This window comes from Diorhabda carinulata, chromosome X, assembly GCF_026250575.1.
Source record: "Diorhabda carinulata isolate Delta chromosome X, icDioCari1.1, whole genome shotgun sequence".
NCBI classification, from domain to species: Eukaryota; Metazoa; Arthropoda; class Insecta; order Coleoptera; family Chrysomelidae; genus Diorhabda; species Diorhabda carinulata.
In genome coordinates this window covers 63,028,844-63,047,923 of record NC_079472.1, presented here as the reverse complement: position 1 = coordinate 63,047,923, position 19,080 = coordinate 63,028,844, and the positions used below count along the sequence as shown (strand labels likewise).

General features: G+C 31.9%; 1 protein-coding gene across 2 annotated transcripts; it reads right to left on the bottom strand.

Moving 5' to 3' along the window:
- Positions 1-443: 443 nt before the first annotated feature.
- Positions 444-13,200, bottom strand: LOC130900781 (uncharacterized). Of its 2 annotated transcripts, XM_057811651.1 has the most exons (5): positions 13,084-13,200; positions 10,837-10,959; positions 10,587-10,730; positions 5,933-6,375; positions 444-2,560 (listed from the first exon to the last, which is right to left on the bottom strand). In XM_057811651.1, the coding sequence occupies exons 4-5, from the start codon at positions 6,351-6,353 to the stop codon at positions 1,704-1,706; spliced, it is 1,278 nt and encodes a 425-aa protein (XP_057667634.1). In that variant the 5' UTR covers positions 6,354-6,375; positions 10,587-10,730; positions 10,837-10,959; positions 13,084-13,200; the 3' UTR covers positions 444-1,703. The 2 variants fall into 2 exon arrangements, with proteins under 2 accessions (XP_057667634.1, XP_057667635.1); XM_057811652.1 differs by lacking the exons at positions 10,837-10,959; positions 13,084-13,200 and having other exon boundaries at positions 10,587-10,781.
- Positions 13,201-19,080: the final 5,880 nt, after the last annotated feature.

The following is a 19,080-nucleotide window of genomic DNA, read 5'->3' as shown; positions in this document are numbered from 1 at the left end:
TTCATTGGTAAACAGTGGAGATAATGAGTCCCCGTGGACTGACGGTTTTTTAGATGTTTTAGATGTGCGTATTTATGAAATTTTGATTGTTCCCGCATAACATAATGTGATGCATTTGTTCTCAAATCCTCATAAGGACTTTTTATTAGATGGCTGCCGGACATAAACAATACTAAATTAACTGCAACGAATGTATTGTAAAGTTTAAGTGATGAAATTTATTTAAATTGGGTCTACTTACTTGATATTTAAGATTTTGATTATCATTTTTTTTGTTTTTTTTTGTTTATTGTGTGATAGGAAGCGGGTATTAGGGGAAGGGAAAGGCGGGTACAGCTGCGACCATTTGGAAGGTGAACCGGTTCATCAGGTTACAGGAAAACCGCAGAAAACCTGTAATAACGACGATAAGATGTAGGTGTAAAAAAATTGAACAGAAAACATTAAAAAAAAATGTGTTTTATTAGCAAATAAATATCTTAAAATCAAAATCACAAGACCATTATTAAAACATTCATTTCAATATCATAAAGCGGCCAAACGTGGATCTTAAAATTATATGAAGAAGTGGATGTGAACCCCCTTTTAAAATATTAATATTGTCGAAATGTAAAGTGAAGTAAATTTGGAATAAAATATAAGATTGGCAACTAAGTACTTTCGCTTTTTACTGATAGAGAGTCTCGCTTTATTTTTTGAATAATTTATGTTGCTGCGGCTCACAAAGAAATATGTGGTATAAAAAATTCGGTTCTGGAGATTTTTTCCTCAAAAGTGAGCAACGTTCCAGACGGTTGATTCCGAAGTTGATGATGACCAAATCAAAGTCATAATTGAAGAGGATCGTCATATAATTGTTCGAGAGGTTGCGAAGAGGCTACATGTATTGCACACAATAATTGAAAAAAACTTATAATGTCTTGGGTTAGTTAAGAAGCTTGATATTTGGAAACCTCACGAATTGAATGAATCAACATTTTCGATACGCACCTTAAACAAAATGAAACTGACCCTTTCTTGAAAAGAATCATCACTGGGGATGAAAAATGCGTCCTGTATATCAACATAGTTCGAAAACTATCATGGAGCAAACAAGATGAACCAGCACAAACCACATCGAAAGCTGGACAACAGCAAAAAAAGCTTATGCTGTTTTTTGGTGGGATTACCAAGTTGGTGGGTTTCTTGTGCTAAATCTAAGGAACCAAACTATCAATTCTGATCAATAACTCATGAAACTGGATGAAGCAATCAGAGAAAAACGGCCAGAAGTGATGCCACATCTCCCATACAGCCCTGATCTGGCACAATTTGATTACCATTTATTTCGAAGTTTGCAAAATTCTTTCAACTTTTATAAATGACGATGTCTTTCAATCGCACCTGGATAAGGACCGGAAAGTTTATGAACTGAAAGAAATATGGCAAAAGGTAATCGGAAAATGGAAAATAGATAATTGATTAGAAACTATTGTTTGTTGAAAAAAAGTGTGTTATTTTATACTACAAAACCGAAATTACTTTGTGGCCAAACTAATAAATAAAAACAGACATAATATGGTTATTGTACAGTGCACTCTATCGAAAGACCATGTAAATAACTTGTTTTGATACGTATCTTATGTAATAACAAATATTCCGGACTTTGTTTCAAGTTTTATTACGAAATAAACCGTTCAGGAAATAAAATTGATTCACAAAATTTAAATCCATTCGTTTTCGATCAATTTCCTGAATAAAAATAGGAATTTCTTTTTAGCTATTGGATGTGATTCACTAGATGTTAATTCTTTCATGTTAAATGGGCCCCCCATCACTCCCTTTTTAGCATAAATAATAAAAAAATTCATAACCATGATGTGCAAGAACTTCGAAGGAATGGCATCCTTAATTTTCATCATAAATTTGTTATAAGCGTAAGGAGCGACGTCGCATTTGCACTTTTCCAAAATTTTAATGAAGCATTCGTGATAAAACATTATCAAATAATCTAAATGGTTTTCAAGGGTGATTAAATCCACACTACTGAAAAGGAAAAATATTAAATCCGAAAATAGTTCACTCACGTTACACATTTGGAAATCTACAAACTTATTTTTTACGAACTTTTCTTGTTCGGAAAGTTGCATTGTATTATTTAGCCACATGTCATTATGACACAAAGTTGCAAAAGGTAAACTGGGATCTGTTTTAGCGCCAAATTCTTCTAGCATTTTCTTTTCCATATCTGTTATGAACTTTTCCAATTTATCGACGTGATTTCTACAAAAAATATCTTCTTTGGCTACTTCGGTTAAAAGAGGCACTAGATTTGGAGGTTTCATTTTACCATCTTTGTCACCTCCTGGAGGAGGAGGATTCGGTGGCGAGGATGGGCTCATTTCATCACGTTTATTAGGAGGAATTGGTAGTTTACAAATCTTTGCGATATTCTCCTCGAACAATTTTGGTTTCTGGATTTTCAAAGCCAACGGTATAGCGTGGAAAATAGCGAGATCTGACAGTATCAATTTAGCGCCGTCTAGATCGAAACTTTTGTGCCTATCAGCGTTTTTATAACCTAAAAAAATAAGTTAGAAGTTATGAAGAAATATTAATAAATACAATCTTGAAAAGGCAAGAGAAGCAAAAAATTTTGTAACTACCTTACACAGATAGATGATTTCAATACCTATAATGGTTTCAAAGAGGTTAGATCCTTGGTTTCTGCGACAGGTAGTTCATGAAGCCGTAGGGCATTCTAAGGCATCCAAAAATAATAATAAAACAAAACTAAAATAATTCTCACGCGAAGAAAAATGTTTTTAGAAAATTTTGGCTGTAAAAAACACGATTTTTGAACTTTTTACATTCAACGTGCACCACGAGAAGGTTAGGTTAGGTTAGCTTAGCTTCGTTTAGAGTACGTTAGGTTGATATATATAAATATTAAATAAAAATAAATGTTTCCAGCTTCAAGTATCGATATCTCGAAAAAGAAGCGAGATATCGAAAAATTTTATTCTTCATTTTCGATTTATTTTGGGTCGATTCACAAAATGACATAGTCAAATCCACGGAAACGGTACTCGTGCCCACCTTACTTTGTAATTTTGTAGAGTGTAGTTTGTGAAGTATCTGTTTTCTGGATAGCATCTCTTGTGGACATTCTTCGACTACAAAGTCGGTTGAAAACAGTAAAAATAACTTTTTGAGCATTTTTTGATAGATGTTGTCATTTCTTTTCCACTCTTTGTCCTCTATCTGTGCTTGGCTCTAGTGAGACCTTTACCGAATCTGCAAATCAATCGACTTGTTGATAGTTGATCTTGAAGCCACGGTTGTCATATATTTTATTGTTGACAAAAATTTTATTTAAAAATAATTTGACCTTCAGTACATCGCACACTTGTACAACTAACTATTGACTGGGGAACGGAAACCCTACTAAAAGTACCTATCTAATTTTAGAAAAAATATTTCGAATTATGTTTTTAAAGTTATATGAAGGAAATTCAAGAACATGGCTCTAGAAAATCGAAAAATGGATGGATTTTAATGATCTTGGTCTCAAAATGTTCCATTTTACGGCGGATTATATAGAATATAGTACGAAACTATTCACGAATATTGATTGTTTTTCATCGATTTCATTTTAAGCTATAAAAACTGAAAAAATCATTCTTTTTGGATTTTTTTTTAAATTGTTTATTAATTTATGTAGAATACAAAAAAAATATAAGAACTTTATCTGATAATGAGATAATTTTTTGTAAAGGATTATTTTGCAAAACCGTTTTTTTTACGATTTAAAACAGTAAAACTATGAGAAATTTTCATTCCAGCTATTTCTACTAATTTTTTTTATAAATCCGCCGTAAAATGGAACATTTTGAGACCAAGATCATTAAAATCCATCCATTTTTCGATTTTCTAGAGCCAAAAAACCAGGTGACCGTGAAAGTGTATAATTACCATTTATTTCATGTATCATTATTTATTTTACTATAAAAATAAGATTATTGTAAGCAATTTTGAGTTGAATTTAATTATATTCATTCCATTACATAAAATTATTATAATTTTGTGTAAATAAATATTTTAAAAATAATTTTCGAACACCGAAAATTATATCTGGCGCAGTCATTCGGATTAGTGCGGTCGCGATAAAAGTTTCGACTACGTATTTCTATCCGGAAGCACTAAATCTACGTTTCAACGAGTGATAGGACTTCAAATAGCTGTAAGTGCCAAGTGTCCTTATTTTTATTCCCTATTTATCCATCCTTATCAATTATTGATTAAGGAAGGGATGATTTATTAATTTTGAATACTTAATTTTTATGAACGATTTAGATAACTTATTAAATTCGTTTTGTAATTTAAACTTATGAGTCCGAAAAAATGGCAACTTTAAGTACAAAAAATTTGAAGAAATTACCTAAAGGATCTGATCTGAAAAATACCTCCGTTATTTTCATAAAAATGTATCAGCATTAATTTTACTATAAAAATAAGATTATTGTAAGCAATTTTGAGTTGAATATTAATTGGTTCGCTTGTGAGATTAATTATATTTATTCCATTACATAAAATTATTGTAATTATGTGTAAATTTTTTTAAGAATTACATCGAAAATTATATCTATAAAACCGTTTTTACGTTCAGTTTTTCTCGTGTTATATGATTTGGTAATCGGTTTTATTTGGGAATTCCAAGTGTAATTTTGTTGTTTATCTATACATTTGAGTCCCGATAGTCCGAACTTCCGCTTATATAATCCGACCACGTTCCAGAAATTGTTTGTAAATGAAGTACACAATTTGGACTAATGTAAAAATATATTTTACATAATTAAAAGTACACAAAGCAGTCGGGAAGGTGAATTATGTTGAAGAGAAATGAAAATAAAGTACAAATACACAGTCAAAAAGATTGTAGGTGCATCCCGTACTGAACAAAAGAATAAACTTAGGTTACTTTTTGGTCATAAAATCCCTCATCGTCATTTATTGCAGCTTGACAGTCTGTTTTTAGCCGCGTAGTTCCGCCATTTTCTCATGAACATGACATACGCGGTGTGGCAGTAGACTGTTGTTCCAAGTAGCTAAGGGCAAGGTCAAGAGCAAGCGGTTTGCTTAATTGTGCGAGACTTTCTCATCGTCGCACTGAACCTGCTCATGAGTCACGTCTGCGATGATGTCTTCATCTATCAAAGTCTCAGCGTTATCGGCGTCTTCCGCCATCCATTCATTCACGTCTGCTTCGTTCGACTGCATCCTCACAACCTGGAATGTTCTGTAGCAGTGAAATCAGGTTAACGGTATCATTTTTTGTAGACTGTTTTTCAAAAGATTTTCTTATTGCACCAACTGTAATATTTTCCCAAGACTGAGCTGCCCAATAGGCAACATCCTTTACGTTTGTTTCTTTAATCTTTTATATCAAATATCGTCTTCAATTACAGATTTTAAGTACAGTCTCGGTTAGAAATGCGTACAGTCCGCGCCCAGTATTCATCAAACGTAGTTTGGCCGCCTGCTGACTACACAATGAGCTTTATTATTAGTAAATAGACTATTGAAACTGGTTTTTGTGTATTAGTTGTTCATATTTTAACACTACGGATACGTTAAATTGCATTCGATTATTTTAGTTATTTCGGCTAACAATCAACTGATCCGAACAGCGTTTGGTTCCAATTAGTTCGGATTAGCCGGACTCAACAAATGATTCACTGATTCGTAAAATTAAATATTATAATGCGAATTTGGGCAAGTTGTTTGCTATTCAGTTCGCAGTGGGGCGTCTCTTATCGCTTTTTATAAAGATAATATTTTCCTTATTTGACCGATAGATCCACAAACAAAAGATTAAATAACGTAAGAAGTGTGAAAATGAACCCATGTTGTTTTGAACCAGAAAAGTACTTAATATAGAACTGTGATTTACCTTTTTCCGCCAAATTTTCCAGAATTAGAACAGCATTTTCATCTGTTTTATCTGTATGATCTAAATTCATTCTCGCCGCAATCAATTCCGGGAAAACGTCCTTGTCTTGGAGTCCATGTTCTTTAGCAAATTGTCGTATCGTAGGAATAACCGTCGTGTAAAATAATATTTCGTTTTTAAAAATTTCAACATTCATATCAGATGGCATATCGGGTTTTATCAAAACTGATTTGGCAACGTAGTGCTCGATACTTTCATTACCATTTTTATTTTTAATAGTAACATCGAGTTTAAATATATCACTGAGGTAATTTTCACCGGGGGCTGTTAAATTCGTCATCTTTTTATCCACAATTTGCACATCTTCACCGTGGTATTTTTTGATCAACTCGTCTAAATTTTTTATTTTTTCTGATTCCATTTTGCGAATAAAACAATTGAAACTGAAATGCAAGCATTGTTAATTTGCTTTATATAATTTATTTAATACAAATATTTGTGTTATCTTAACTGATTGTGTCATTGTTCAAATGTCAGCGTTACTCGTATTTCAATAATGATATTTATCAAATGTACATGTCTTGATTACATATTAACGCTGCTAATTCAATGTATCAACTGTATGATCGCACACTTTGAACAGAAGGTAAACGGGCTGAGATTAGTAGTGAGAAAGTTCCACTGTTTGGAGAACAGTTTTTTAGCCGTTTCCAATGAATCTCATCGAAAAAAAAAATGATTTGATTTAAACCCAATAGTACGGAGGTAATCTTTAAAAAGTGCGACCATTCTTCCTGGTCATTTCGTCTACAGTATATTATTTGGCAATAATTCTTGTTTCTAAAACCTCTATGAGTAGCTCCAGTATGTCTTTAGCCGTTCCCAATGGATCTCATCGAAAAAAAAATGATTTGATTTAAACCCAATAGTACAGAGGTAATCTTAAAACAGTGCTACCATTCTTCCTGGTCATTTCGTCTACAGTATATTATTTGGCAATAATTCTTGTTTCTAAAACCTCTATGAGTAGCTCCAGTATGTCTTTAGCCGTTCCCAATGGATCTCATCGAAAAAAAATTATTTGATTTAAACCCAATAGTACGGAGGTAATCTTAAAACAGTGCGACCATTCTTCCTAGTCATTTCGTCTACAGTATATTATTTGGCAATAATTCTTGTTTCTAAAACCTCTATAAGTAGCTCCAGTATGTCTTTAGCCGTTTCCAATGGATCCCATCGAAAAAAAAATGATTTGATTTAAACCCTATAGTACGGAGGTAATCTTAAAACAGTGCGACCATTCTTCCTGGTCATTTCGTCTACAGTATATTATTTGGCAATAATTCTTGTTTCTAAAACCTCTATGAGTAGCTCCAGTATGTCTTTAGCCGTTCCCAATGGATCCCATAAAAAAAAATGATTTGATTTAAACCCTATAGTACGGAGGTAATCTTAAAACAGTGCGACCATTCTTCCTAGTCATTTCGTCTACAGTATATTATTTGGCAATAATTCTTGTTTCTAAAACCTCTATGAGTAGCTCCAGTATGTCTTTAGCCGTTCCCAATGGATCCCATAAAAAAAAATGATTTGATTTAAACCCTATAGTACGGAGGTAATCTTAAAACAGTGCGACCATTCTTCCTAGTCATTTCGTCTACAGTATATTATTTGGCAATAATTCTTGTTTCTAAAACCTCTATGAGTAGCTCCAGTATGTCTTTAGCCGTTCCCAATGGATCCCATAAAAAAAAATGATTTGATTTAAACCCTATAGTACGGAGGTAATCTTAAAACAGTGCGACCATTCTTCCTAGTCATTTCGTCTACAGTATATTATTTGGCAATAATTCTTGTTTCTAAAACCTCTATGAGTAGCTCCAGTATGTCTTTAGCCGTTCCCAATGGATCCCATAAAAAAAATGATTTGATTTAAACCCTATAGTACGGAGGTAATCTTAAAACAGTGCGACCATTCTTCCTAGTCATTTCGTCTACAGTATATTATTTGGCAATAATTCTTGTTTCTAAAACCTCTATGAGTAGCTCCAGTATGTCTTTAGCCGTTTCCAATGGATCCCATAAAAAAAAATGATTTGATTTAAACCCTATAGTACGGAGGTAATCTTAAAACAGTGCGACCATTCTTCCTAGTCATTTCGTCTACAGTATATTATTTGGCAATAATTCTTGTTTCTAGAATCTCTATGAGTAGCTCCAGTATGTCTTTAGCCGTTTCCAATGGATCCCATAAAAAAAAAATGATTTGATTTAAACCCAATAGTACGGAGGTAATCTTAAAACAGTGCGACCATTCTTCCTAGTCATTTCGTCTACAGTATATTATTTGGCAATAATTCTTGTTTCTAAAACCTCTATAAGTAGCTCCAGTATGTCTTTAGCCGTTTCCAATGGATCCCATCGAAAAAAAAAATGATTTGATTTAAACCCTATAGTACGGAGGTAATCTTAAAACAGTGCGACCATTCTTCCTGGTCATTTCGTCTACAGTATATTATTTGGCAATAATTCTTGTTTCTAAAACCTCTATGAGTAGCTCCAGTATGTCTTTAGCCGTTCCCAATGGATCCCATAAAAAAAAATGATTTGATTTAAACCCTATAGTACGGAGGTAATCTTAAAACAGTGCGACCATTCTTCCTAGTCATTTCGTCTACAGTATATTATTTGGCAATAATTCTTGTTTCTAAAACCTCTATGAGTAGCTCCAGTATGTCTTTAGCCGTTCCCAATGGATCCCATAAAAAAAAATGATTTGATTTAAACCCTATAGTACGGAGGTAATCTTAAAACAGTGCGACCATTCTTCCTAGTCATTTCGTCTACAGTATATTATTTGGCAATAATTCTTGTTTCTAAAACCTCTATGAGTAGCTCCAGTATGTCTTTAGCCGTTCCCAATGGATCCCATAAAAAAAATGATTTGATTTAAACCCTATAGTACGGAGGTAATCTTAAAACAGTGCGACCATTCTTCCTAGTCATTTCGTCTACAGTATATTATTTGGCAATAATTCTTGTTTCTAAAACCTCTATGAGTAGCTCCAGTATGTCTTTAGCCGTTTCCAATGGATCCCATAAAAAAAAATGATTTGATTTAAACCCTATAGTACCGAGGTAATCTTAAAACAGTGCGACCATTCTTCCTAGTCATTTCGTCTACAGTATATTATTTGGCAATAATTCTTGTTTCTAGAATCTCTATGAGTAGCTCCAGTATGTCTTTAGCCGTTTCCAATGGATCCCATAAAAAAAAATGATTTGATTTAAACCCAATAGTACGGAGGTAATCTTAAAACAGTGCGACCATTCTTCCTAGTCATTTCGTCTACAGTATATTATTTGGCAATAATTCTTGTTTCTAAAACCTCTATGAGTAGCTCCAGTATGTCTTTAGCCGTTTCCAATGGGTCCTATCGAAAAAATTGATATTGAAATTATTGAATTCCTACAATCACCTATAGCCAGACATTCACAATAGGCCAAGTTACTAATCCTATCAGAACAAAGCTAATTCTTCGCGAAGCAATATTAATAAAATTGAGTTTGAAAGCTATAAAATATTAAAATTTTTATGGTGGCAGAAATTATACTACTTTCTAGAAGTTGAAGTTATATAAACCTATAATTCATCGGATAACTAAAAAAGATTCAGAAAATATTGTACTGTATCGTTCTTAGATATCAAACATGCATTTAACAAGGTTTGGCATGATGGACTTTTATTTGAAAACAGAAAATCTTTATCAAATCCTCCTACTTCAAAAATAGCAATTTTCTGGTTAAATACCTTAATGTACTGTTCAAAATAGTTTTCGGCATTCTTCAATGCAGTTACTGGGACCGTTGTAGCATCAACTTCAAATTAATAAGGTAGAAAATTGGTTAAAGAAATAAAAGCAAATGAATTGAATCATGTACAGTTAATTTCCACCAACTTTAAAGGCAAATGTCCAGAAGTCACTTCAAACAATCAAATTGTCCTACAAAAGGACAATGCCAAATATCTAGTCGTGCGCCTAATCTGGAGTAGATCCTGTATCTTCTGTTCCATCGTTGCTCTGGTCCACGACCTCGGAATTTAAAGAGCTTTATAGTATTAACGGTGTAGAGTGGAGACAGTTGACAGTGATAAAACAAAACTTGTTCAACTAATCAAATCGATATTGCCAATTTTTATTGTTTGGATTTGAGCTCTAGGGGATTTGATGGGATCAGCAGAAAATTGCAGTATTGAAATTATGAAGCAAATCCAAAGTGCCTAGAATTGTTGTGGATGCACCATGGTTTGTGTCAAATTTTGTTACAGCCCATGATGTTCTAATGAAATCGGTCAAAGCGGAAATAGAAAACTCATTCATAAGTTATAAGATAGCTCCAAATAGAACCTCATGGTACAACAAGAAGTTGAAAGAAACGATCCATAGTATATAATTTTATATACCTAGTACTATCAAGTCTTAATGTATTCTCAAATAACAAAGCTAATAAATCTATTAATTAATTATAGCTATAGAGTACTGGATTCTTGTCGAGCATGTTAACTGAATTTTATTTAAACAGTTCATAATTACAAAACGGTAGAGTGAATTTATACTTACGTAATTGATTTATTATTATTCCTAACACTTACCACTAAGCTATTCACATATACTCAACACACTAATTTATTTAAAAACACCGTCTGGTTTACATTTCACAATCCCGATGTATCAAATTATTTACTAACTCTCTTTGTTAAAGACTTGATTTGTATATACACTTATACAACAATTTGCTGTGAAAAAATAAAAATGCCTTATTAGAAATTATTTCTATAAAAACGCCACCTCATAACGTAAACAGGTTATAAAAGCAATACAAATAAAATGCCGTTGTATTACCTGCGCGTTCACCAAACTTCAGCCTTGATTAAAATAATAGAATAGGACCAGCTTCACGGTCTTTACGATTGGGCGAGTTCGTAATAGTGCCTATTATGGAAATGATACAAAACTCCGTGTACACTAGAAGTACAAGAGAAGTGAGATTTCATAATTTTTTTACTGGATGTTCAACCTAAAACTATACTGTTTGTGTCTACTAGACATTAATGTAAACGAGATTTTGCTAAACATATAAAAAGACATACTGACCACAGTTTTTACTTTTACTTTAATCACAAAGAACCAGACCCAGAGTAGAATCTAGTTCAGCTTTTATATAAGTTGTGCTAAAACCTTTCAAATAAAAACTTGTATCACATAACGATGACCAATTTTTTCCATGTTTACAAATTCATTGAAAAAGTTCACTATTGATAGCTGCCAAACAAATACTAAACAACGTGGCGTCTTCAAATTTGAAACATAGATTGTTTACATTCTTAAACAGCAACTACCGCCATCTCTATGTCAGGCCAGGTATTTCTGGGATCATCCACGTATAATAAAATGGATCGAAGGAGAAGTTTAAACTTTGTGTAAAGCTTGTTGCGGATTTTGAGGTCAAGAGCTCATGGACCGTCCTACGTATATCACTCATTGAGACTGTTTTTCTACATTATCATACTTTAAATTAATTAGGTAAATAGTAATTCAATAAATTTTGATATTTCAAACTCTTGCTTGCATTACTTGCCAATAATTAGTGGTATTAGACTATCAATGATTTGATAAAAATCTCAAATTTATCACATTATATTCAAAGATACATTCTTAAACGATCTTTAAATCAAATCTTTTATATTCTAATTAATAAAATTGTTTTAATCGCATGAGTTTTTTGTATTAATCTTTTATGAGCTGCTGCTTTCCTGGACCTGGAGCGAGCATTTTTGGGCTCATTTTTATACTTAATATTTACGGCAGACATCCTAACGATGGGCTAAACATTTTTCGCTACGTTCGCACACGACCCGCCCTTGACAGCAATTCTCAGTTAGTCACAAACTCCAATAACTCCAACATCCTGGAAAAATGGTTTACCAACTGGTGGAATAAAGGTCATCTCGAATAAACAGCCCATATAGTCTTCGCAACGTATTGAATGTCCCAATATTGAAATTCATAATAATTCTCTTTCATACAAAACTAACTTCGATATATAGTCAAATCAAAATCAAACTAAACTACGTCTAAATTCAATAAATGATACAAAGGATTTAGTCAAAAATACTCCATAACATTCTTAACGCTCCAAGTTAGCAAAGACAGCCACAGTAGAAAAGGAAATACTTTGTGAATACAAACTATTATCGAAAATTATTATTTTTATTATTATTAGAACTATTACAGTTAAAAAATACGGAGAGTTGTTAGTAGATAACTTCTCCTTCAAAACATCCTATGATCATAGTTTGGTTAATATAGAATAATGTGAAATATAATAAAACTAGGTACAGAATGGATTCTAAATAATAGACACTAAATATTTCAGGGCTATTCTGAATTCTAGATTTTTTTTGTTTATTTAAAGCTAAAGAAATAAGTAGGCTTGAATTATGCAGTGATAATTAAAAATTATCATTAAATTACTAGTTGAAAGACACTGAATGATACTTGTACTTTCAACTTCTTAATTTAATTCTTTAATTTTGTGAGTTTTTGAATACAGAATACATTAGGTCTGTCTGTATTAGTGGTATGTTTTTGTTTACAACATCCTTGTTATCCTTGTTCTTTGGTTATGGAAATATTCGTATTAATACTTCGATTTCCGCAGTGGTATTTTATTTTTTAAACTAAAAAAAAAATAGGAGAAAACAAGTACTGGAAGTCAGCAATGTCCTTTAGACTGTGTTAGGAGCTTTCCACATTTATATGACAAAAAGGACACATACAAGGAAATTCTATTGGTTTACCAGTAAGTTATAATTATCCTTAAGTTACTGCATAAATCAAAAACCACTGAGTAAGTTTAGTTTAACTGTTGAGTTTGATTTAGTTTTAATAAATAATGTACATTGAAAGTGAGGTTAGATTCTTAGTAATATATGAGTTTCATTTGCTTTAAAATATTTTTTTCTTTTAAGAAATTTAATATGAATAAATGTGAAATCAAATATCAACTACATTTTGTTATCATACAATTCCTAGTGAATTATTTAATGTGTGAACTTGATTATTATTATTAATACAAACTTATTTTACCTTCAAACGTTCGACCTTGTTAATCTGACTCAACAATTTTAACTTTTGACTAACATTCTTGTCTCGCTAAACTGTTATTATATACTGAACAATGTTATGAACTGTCATTACCGAACTATTATTACAAATTCATTATAGATTAGTTCAGTTATTTCAGCACAAATTTAAAAAAAAATACATTTTTTCATCGGATATTGTTTTTTTTTTATTTACTGTTGCATCAACTACAAAGGTTATTAGCGACATGTCAGTTGTTCACAATTTATGATTCTATGTCCATCATTAATTTGTTAAATAGTATCTAGAGACAAACATCAATTCATATTTTGACACGAGTACGATTTCCGTGGCGCCTGGATTTGACTATGCCATTTTGTAAATCGACCCAAAATAAGTCGAACATTTCTCGATATCGCGCTTCGTTTCCGAGATATCGATACTTGAAGTTGGAAAAATTTATTTTTATTTAATATTTGTATACAGGGTGGTCCAACGAAAATTTTGCACCTAGCTTTTCTCGTTTTTTTTGTAATTAAATTCAAAAATGCTCGGACACGTCGATTTTGCTTTTAAGGGGGACACATTTTAAACATATTATTTGAACTGCGCCTTTAACCCCCTAGGTGAGTAACAACCCTAAAATTTTAATTGGAAGGGCACAAAATTGTCATTCTAATGATACTCTTTGTTGAATTTTACTAAAACAGTTGATGCGAAAACGGCTTTAAAGATATTAAGCCGAAAATTTTGGTATTAATGAAAAATACAAATAAGTTTATATTTATTTATTTTTAACATGCTTTGTAAAAAAAAGTGAACTAGCAGTTGAATTGATTTATTAAAACCTTATATTAATAAATGTTGAAAATGTGACCCATTTGATTCCATACAATAGTACAGATCTTTTTCAAATCTATATCTAATATTTTGTAGCATATCAGGTTTTATGTTTCTGCATTATGCTGTAATCCGTTGGCGAAGATCTTCTATGCACTCGGATTTCGTGGCAAAAAAAAGGTGAAGGTGATAAATCCGGTGACCTGGCAGGCCATTTAATTAGGCCCCTCCTTCTAATCCACCGTCCAGGACACCGGTCATCTAAGAACTGTCTTAGAGGAGCCAGGTGCGGAGGTTCTCCATCTTCCATGATCCAATTTAACATGTCCTAACACAGCGACTTCCACAGCTTCATTTCTGATCGGTTTCTGCTGGTGTTTTACATTACAGACAGATCCGGTATCTACAAAACTTTTAACTAACTTGTCAACGTACACATCATTCACATTTTTATCGGGATGACTCTCATTAAATAAGCGAGCCGTAAGTCGAGCACAACTATTATTTTGAAAATAAAGTTTAACTATTTCAACTCGTTCTGGAATGGAATAAATTATTTTGTACCGTGAAATTAAAATAACTTGAAAAGCTACCAAACTGAATCAATGAAGAGACTAAAATAAATTGTGTAAATTCTTTTCCTACACGTATCTGCAGTTTTTATTTCAACAAAAAAACGCAAACGATTAGTGAGGAATTTAGTTCTGATAAATAATGTCGTGTTTTTGAAATCCCATTTTCCTTTAAATTAAATTATTTAGAAATAATTGTAGTTGTTTTCAGACGTAATGATTAAAACTTATTTGTATTTTTCGTTAATACCTGGGGCTGTTTCTGACCCCCGCTAGGGAGTTAAAGACGCAGATCGAATAATATGTTTAAAATATGTCCCCCTCAAAAGCAATATCGACGTGTCCGAGTATTTTTGAATTTAATTACAAAAAATAAGGAGAAAACTATTCGTTGGACCACCCTGTATGTTACAGACCGTTTATAAAAAATAAACCATATATAAAAGGACTAGTCCGTATAGAAAAGGACTGCCCAGCTGATCCTATGCCAATTGTATATTTCTAAGATATTTAGGCACAATTTTTTTTATTTATTTATTATAGAAATGAGTTATACATAAAAATACTACCGAACCTAACCTAACCTAACCTAAATAAATAACTTTTGAAACCATTCAGAACGTGCTTTTTGCTGGAAAGAGGATATTTTTACATTAAATTACTAATTAAATCTTCAAATCATCAAATATTTTTTTTATTTTATAAATAATGAAAAATAACCGACAATTCTTTATGAGAAACATCAAATTATTCATGTATTTATCGTAAGTTGTGTGATGAAAGTCAAAAATTTTGAAGTATCAGGGTAAATACTATAAAAATTAAATAAAAAATCTTTTGTATATTGAATTACAAGATTCATATTGAATCTGAAGTGATAAAATATTTATTCGAAACAAAGTAATGAACGCCATCTGTTCAATAAAGCGAATTTTGAACTAACGTTTGATTAAAACTTTAAGTTAATTGATATCTCGAAAACGAATCGAGATATCAAGAAATTTCATTCTTCATTTTCGATTTATTTTAGCCTAATTAAGCCAAATCTGTTAAATCAAGGCGACTCGGAAATCGTACTCTCGCCCATATTTTAATAATAATATTTTTTTTCGGGAGTTAGTTTAGTTGAATTATTTTTTGAGGTTCAATTTATGATTTACACCCTATACAACCACAACTATTGAATTGAGACCAATGATTAAAAACAACGCACGTAATAATATTAATTTTAAAAATAATAGATATGAATCTTAGAAATGTTTTTATTCTAAATTATTAGATTATGTACATAAGATTGAAAATCAAAACTCAAAATAATGATAATAAAACAATGAACATTTTTATCTTATTACGAGATAATTAGTATTAAAAAATTCCAAATATTCAAGGCTAAATAATTATATTATACAACTGAAGTATGTAGATCAATTAATTTTTATTGTTAATGTCGGGGGGTAATACAAATTTTATTAAAGCATGACTCCACTATTAATCAGTCTCTTGGATAGATAAAAAATTTTTGGAATTTTTATTGAAATTTTATATGAATATGTTTTGGAAGCTGATACATCCAATGAATTTGTTTCTATGTCTTATTCTCATAGAGGGTGCTAGTTACACGGTTCGTACCAAGTAATATTGAACAAAACTTTTCTAATATTAGTAGTCCGTTTTGGGAATATTTTGATTTGAAAATTATGAAGTAATAACCGATGCTGGTATAAAGTATTGATAAATGTATTAACTAAACAAAAAATCACATGATGAAAATTGAAAAAAAGGCTAATAACATAGAATTCAGTTAAAGTAGTTGTTCAAAATATCCTCCGTTTTTACGAAAACACAAGTCTATCCTTTTTTCTAAAGAATCCATTAAACTTCTAAGCGGTTGGGAGTCAGCTCTTAGGTCATCAAAGTTGAATTCTGTCTTTCTCTGTAGAATAAACTTTTTCTTTAAGATACGACCAAACTGTGTAATCCGAGGGATTAAAATCACATGCTCGAAGAGGCCAATCCATCGATTCGGAAAATGGTTAATCAACCAATTACGATTCCTTCGTGCATAGGAAATAGAAATTTTCGCTCGTTTAGCGTTAAATCTTCTAATATCACCAGGTAGAATGTGATAATCTAGTTACTGCCTAAACATTAACTTCAAATGAGTGTTGTCGCGTAAAAATTTGTAGAGAGGACTTCCGATCTTGTAATGTTTGACAAAATTCCACTCTAACGGTAGAACTAAATTTAAAATAATCATATTTTCTTTATGAATGGTTTTTGTTGTTCTTGGCCTACCAAAATTTATTTTTTTAGGTCTGACATTCCCAGTTTTTCGACAGCGTTGTTCAATATTTTTATTATTATTATTTTATTTCGTTTTTACAGCATGTCAGACATAGAGCCAAGTGATGAGGAATTATAGGAATTAGATGAGCAAGATGATAAGGCACTCGAAACATTTGGAGGAAATCCAATGGAAGAGGTTGCTGCTGGCCCCTCTGGTGATGGGTCTTCAGTGGCTAGTACAAAAGAACCAGAGAACAAAAATTACGAAGACACCAAATAACATGAAGATAAAATTCCCTGCTTTGCAAACAAATGCAAAATCACTGGGTAAAAATCTCTAAATTGAGGATGTTTGGCGCCTTTTGTATGATCATGAAATTATATTACGAATAGTAATTAGCTCAAATTAAAAATAGAAAACAATGTCATGTCCTTGAAAAGATGTCAAAGTCTGTTATTGGCGTTAAGGTTTGACGATACCACAACCAGGACAGAGCGCTTGAAACATTCTTGGGGAACTTGTGGAAACTGGTAATGCGTCTCGAAAAATTTCTGACAAGCTTCCAGAGAGAATTCACAGATTTAATGAATATTTTACCTCAAAAAAAAAAATTTTGATTTGTGCACGTCTCACAGACAGCTATTACTTGGAATGAGTAAAAAATGGATGTTACCAAGGGTTAAATAAATTTTAAAAATATATTTATTTGTTGGTTACGTCCCTGCATAACCCTTGCTATAAAATGAAACAGTTATTTTATGTAGCTGTATCCTACCTAACCCGTTACAAAAATCACCAATATAACTGTAATTAAAAGAACCGTAGAAAGAGTTGTTTGTGTCATAAACCTGTAACGGTTCTATGGCGAAAAAGGGTTTTCTGAAAGGGTTGAAATATTTCTTTGTTATATTGCAAATATAAAAGACACAAAATAATGTCGCCTAGAATTATTGCTTACTGGAATATATTTTTAAGTTTGGAAACATTTTGAAATTCAATTATAATGGTTTTACACCAACAATTTACTTTGAAGACGGGAAAAAATAGTCATTTTTAACTAGAAAGGTAAACTTTAAATTTTCGTTACTGGGAAGATGGTAAACGTTCATAAAAACGCTAATAATAAAATTGTAACTAAATACAATAAATACAGATAATAAATAATAGTTTAAAACAAGTAAAAAGAGAAACTATAACGCATTTTTTACCTTTAACTATAAATATTAACAAAAATATTAATTCAGTGGTTGTTGAGAGATGTTTTATAGAGAAAGAAAGAGAGAGATACTTTATTGTCAAAAAATTCTTACAATTTGTAGACAAAACCTTGTAAAACTTGAAAAACAAACATAAAAATAACTAAATAAAGATACAAATAAATTAAACCAGTATGCAGCATGTCCGGAATTAGATATTATTAGAATAGAAGTCGTTTACAGAGTATAGGGCACTTTCCAGTAAATATGTCTTCAAATTATTGCGGGACAAGATGTTGAAGATTTGATTTCAATTGGCAAATGATTGTGCATTTTTTTGCATTGTAAAATAACGAGCCTTTAACTAATTCTGAACGTAGGTAGGTAAAGGTCGTGGTCCGCCTTCCTAAGTGGAAAGCCGTGCAAAGACTTTTCTGAAATTGGAGAAGCGTGCTTAAAAATCAGACAAAAGGATTCAAAGATGAATAAGGAAACAATATAGTTTGAATAGTTTGAAGATTCACTCAAATTGTGTCGCACCATACGTACACCAGAAGGGAAGAGTATATCGGAGATACGATTCAATAAGGGCGTAATAGACTGTTGAGGAGGTGGATAAGTTCAGTTCTTTGGAAACTGATCTCAGCGCAAAACAGGAGGAACTTAATACGTAACTTCCATGTCAAGGAATTTTCCACAACAAGCCCTAAGAATTTTGCAGATTCAACGTCGTCAGTGGTGGTGTTGTTTAATAAAAAAGGCAACAATGTATTTTGAAATGATAAAACTTTGGTTTTAGAAACGTTGAGACATAGAAGTTTAGAATCGCAGCATGATTTGAAGGTGATTCGGTCACTAGATATGGTCCTATGAAGTGCCGTGCGATCAGGGTTGCTCCAAGGGAAACTAATGTCATCTGCAAATAGACAATATTTTACCACTGATGTCTAGGTAGGCGTTTATAAAGAGAGGAAACAAAATAGGGCCTAGTACCGAGCCTTATGGCACTTCACATTCTATTGGATAGCAAGAAGAAATCTTTGTATCGACTCTTACATGTTGACTTCTATTTGTAAGATATGACTTAAATCATGCGAGTTGTTCT